The sequence below is a fragment of the Crocuta crocuta genome, unplaced genomic scaffold, assembly GCF_008692635.1.
Source record: "Crocuta crocuta isolate KB4526 unplaced genomic scaffold, BGI_CrCroc_1.0 scaffold1269, whole genome shotgun sequence".
NCBI lineage: Eukaryota > Metazoa > Chordata > Mammalia > Carnivora > Hyaenidae > Crocuta > Crocuta crocuta.
This window is the reverse complement of record NW_027531335.1, coordinates 438,618-442,786: the sequence shown is the minus strand read 5'-3', so window position 1 is coordinate 442,786 and position 4,169 is coordinate 438,618. Positions and strand designations below refer to the sequence as shown.

The following is a 4,169-nucleotide window of genomic DNA, read 5'->3' as shown; positions in this document are numbered from 1 at the left end:
CGCCGCTCTTTGCTTTATCCCTACTTTGAAGCCTTCGACAGGGATGTCCGGTTTTCTAATTCAACGACAATGACGCCGTTCTCTTCGCTAAAGAGCCCCTTGTGTTTAGTTTCTCAGTGCACGACCTGACATAAAGACTGTGGCTCTCATGAGCTGCCTGTTTTCAAATGGCCCAGTAGTTTCGCTTTCCATTTAACGCGTCCCCAGATAACAAACGGAGTGGGATGAATCTTCACAAGGTCACGCCGAAGGGTAAACTAAATTAGCCCCGTCACTGAGAGGCTCTCTTCAGGTTTTCTATCAGCACTACAGAGTCAGTTTCTTCTTTGGTTTGCTTCTCATAGATGTCGTACTTCTTCCAGTGCTGGAAGGGAAGAAAACACACACGCAATGATTCTTCTAAACAATGTTCTCCCCTGAGGACTCCCAGCCGGGGCTTAATTTTAGCTTTGCGTGCACGGAACTAGGAGTGTATGTCTTCCTGTTACGGCTTTGATTTTTTTTTTTTTAACCTAAGAATCTNTTGTGACGCGACGTTAAAGAGCTATCTCAGGAGACACATTGGACATCTTCAAAACTGGAAATGAAGTCTTTTGAAGAAGAATAGGGTGGCAGTGCTTTTTCTTACTTTAACCGTTACTCCCTTTATTTTCATACCACTCAAATGTGCCCTCTGTTCCCGAGATACAATAGGCTCAAAATGTCGACCAGCATCTAGGCCACTGGCAATATATAAAATGTCCCCAAAATAGTCTTAGCACAGTTAAACCTTCTTAAAAGACCCTATATAATGGTTTCGTGTAATGACATTTGCTAGAGCCAGGAATTATGCATAAGGTAAGCTCATCTTTTTTTTTTAAATTTTTTAATATTTACTTTTGAGAGAGAGAGAGAGAGAGACAAAGCGCAAGTGGGGGAGGGGCAGAGAGAGAAGGAGATGAGGAATCTGAAGCAGGCTCCAGGCTCTGACCCGACAGCTCAGAGCCCGACGCGAGACTCGAACACACAGGCTGTGAGATCATGACCTGAGCTGAAGTCGGATGCTTAACTGACTGAGCCACCCAGGCGCCCCAAGGTAAGCTCATCTTGAGCTCAATGTTAAGTGTGTCTCATACGGTAAAAGTCAATATCCTGGTTTTTGCCTTCCTTACTTAAAATTCAAGGGAAAGGGTGGAACCTGACCTCAGTCCCCTCATCTGTAAGATAAAGTTGCTAGACGAAACCTGGTGTCTATGCAGACTATGGTGTAAGAGCAGACTCCAGCAGGCTGTTTTTGTAAATAAAGTTTTATTGGAACACGGCCACCGTCCGTGGCTGCTTTCATGCTACTGCAGCAGAGGTTGAGTTGCCGTGACTAAGACCGAGTGGTTCGGTAAGTCGGAAATAGCGACTATCTAGCTCTTTACAGAAAAAGTTTGCCAACCCCTACACTAGATTATTTCCAAGCTCCTTCTCTGCTTTTGATGTTTTCTGGTTCTAGAAGCCCAAGAAAGGAAATGGAGAGCAGGAAAACAGAAACAAGGGCAACAGTGAGTATTCAGCTGCCTTGGGCTGTACAATGGGAGATGGACTGAGCCAGTCACGAGCGCCTAGTCTCAGAAAGCTGATGGAGGGAAGAGCTGAGAAACGCTGTTTAAAATATCCAACGTATTCTAAATTATTTAACCCTCACACTCCTAGTAGAAGGGCTAAAATAAAAAACACTGGCAATTCCAAGTGCTGACACAGATGCAGAGTAACTGGATCTCTCACCTATTGTCGGTGGAAACGTCACAGACTACAGCCACTATGGCAAACAGCCTGATGGCGTCTTAGAAAACGCAGCATACGCTGACCGCAAGACCCAAAAATCCTACTCCTACGGATCCACCCAAGAGAAATGGAAACATGTATCTCCACAGAGACCTCTACGTGACTGTTTACAGTAGCCTTTATTCATAAAAGCCCCAAACTAGAAACGAGCCCAATGCCCTCGGACAGGTGAGTGGTTAAATCAACTGCGGCACAGCAATATAATGGAATGTCACTCAGCAATGAAAGGGAATCAACTACTGATACACGCAACAACACGGATGTCTTTTGAATGCATTGTGCTTAGTGAAACAAGCCAGACTCGAAAATCTATGTATTTGGTGATACCCTTTGGATGACATTCTGGAAAAGGTAAAAATTTTAGGAACAGAAAGCAGATCGGCGGTTGCAAGGGTCTAGGGGCCGGAGTGAGGGGGGTGACGGCGAAGGGGCGCGAGAGAACGTTGCGGAGGACAATGAAGATGTTCTGTATCTCAACTGGAGCAGTGGCTCTAAAACCCTGAATGCGTTTGCTAAAACTCCTCCACCGGTAACGCTTAAAAAGAGCACATTTTATTTGGCAGGGGTCTAATCAATGAATCTGGAGTTTTGAAAATGTGAAACGCACAGACTTCTAATAAAAAAACAATCTGAAAAAATGACATAAGCTTGAAATAATGGCTTATTCNGCCCACATGCATAAATTCCCTGTGGGTTAAAGATCTAAACGTAAAAACCAAAACCAAGTAAATACCAGAAAAATACACTGGGCAACAGCTACATAAGGCTGGGATAGGAAAAGGCTTCCTCCCCATAAAAAATAAAGATCTGCATGCACAACGTTCGCACATCGTCCATCACCCGAAATTCCACATAAAGGCAAAGAGACCACAAGCCGAAGGATTAATAGCTGATAGACCCAAAGAGCCTCACAAACTACAAAGTTTCCAAAGGATGAACATGGCAGGGGAAAAATGGACAATGACCATGAATTTCACAACAGAATTACTTCCAGCCAATGAACATACCAAACAGTATGAAAACTGATACATAAAATCAAAACAAGATGCCCTTTGGGGAGCCTGAGTCAGCTGAGCATCAGACTCTTACTTGCGGCTCAGATCACGATCCTGGGGTCCTGGGATCGAGCCCCACCTTGGGCTTCGTGCTCCAAGCATGGAGCTTGGTTAAGATTCTCTCTCTCTCTCTCTCTCTCTCTCTGCTCCTCTCCCCTGCTCTCAATCTCAAAAAAAGAAAACACCTTAAAACAAGATGCCCTTTCCTCATCCGTCAATTGGCGAGGTGTTTTTGTTTTAATTAGACACACTCACGCTAGCAAAAGTGTGGCAAAACCACCCCTGAGGCAGCACGGAGACACTGAGCCAGGTATATAAGTTGGTACAACCTACTTGTCATCTATGGCTCCTGTGAACGATTTAGGAGTATGTATTCTAACGCTCCCGTGTCCTTAATCTGAAGGAATCAGACTCTACATCGGAAACCAGGGTGTTTCATTTAACAACATATATTACATATTTTTATATGTCAGTAAAACAGATCTACCTCATTTCTTTGCCCTGTGCATAATATTTCATCGCATGAATGCACCCTAATTTATCGAACCAGTAACCTTAAGAGACAGTTAGCCTGTAAATCCTTTCTGGATGATAGTCTATCAATATTAATCAAAGAGTTTAAAATGTATAATCTCCTTTGATCCAGCCACTTTTCTTACGACCATTTATCCCTTCAAAATAATAAAACATATATGCTAATAGAGCTGTGAAATGATGCCTATGATAATGAAGTTTAGAAGTCATATAAGGACGCCTGGGTGGCTCAGCTGGTTGAGCATCTGACTTTGGCTCAGGTCATGATCTCACAGTTTGTGACTTCAAGCCCTGCGTCGGGCTCAGTGCTGATGGCTCAGAGCCTGGAACCTGCTTTGCATTGTGTCTCCCTCCCTCTCTGACCCTCCCCTACTTGTGTTCTCTCTCTCTCTCAAAAATAAGTAAACATAAAANAGGGTAAGCAGGAGAGCAAAACTCAGACGCACAGACACAGTGTACAACAAAACCAGATCAAAAGGGTCTCCCCACGGACCCTGAAATGTGAAGGGGTGGAACAGAATAGAGCGGGCGACAGGAGCACAGTGGAGTCCGTCATGGGGGAGTATGGAGAGGGAACCAGCAGCACATTTGACAGATCTGAGAACTCTAAAATAACCCAAACCCCAGCAAGCTACTTTATGAACAACTGAGCCCGGCACGGGTCTGCCCTTTCGAACAGTGACCGGGTGCAAGGAGCCCATGGTATAGCCTGGGAGCTGCCTGGGCCTCAGGAACTCTCAAATCACCCAAAGCTCCTTTCCAGAAGAA

General features: G+C 44.6%; 1 protein-coding gene across 1 annotated transcript in view; it reads right to left on the bottom strand.

The window, feature by feature from the left end:
- Positions 1-231: 231 nt before the first annotated feature.
- Positions 232-4,169, bottom strand: part of IL13RA1 (interleukin 13 receptor subunit alpha 1) — a 62,136-nt gene continuing 58,198 nt past the window's right edge. The window contains 1 exon segment of the mRNA XM_077771918.1: positions 232-364. Coding sequence (XP_077628044.1) covers positions 272-364 — 93 coding nt within the window. The 3' untranslated portion in view covers positions 232-271.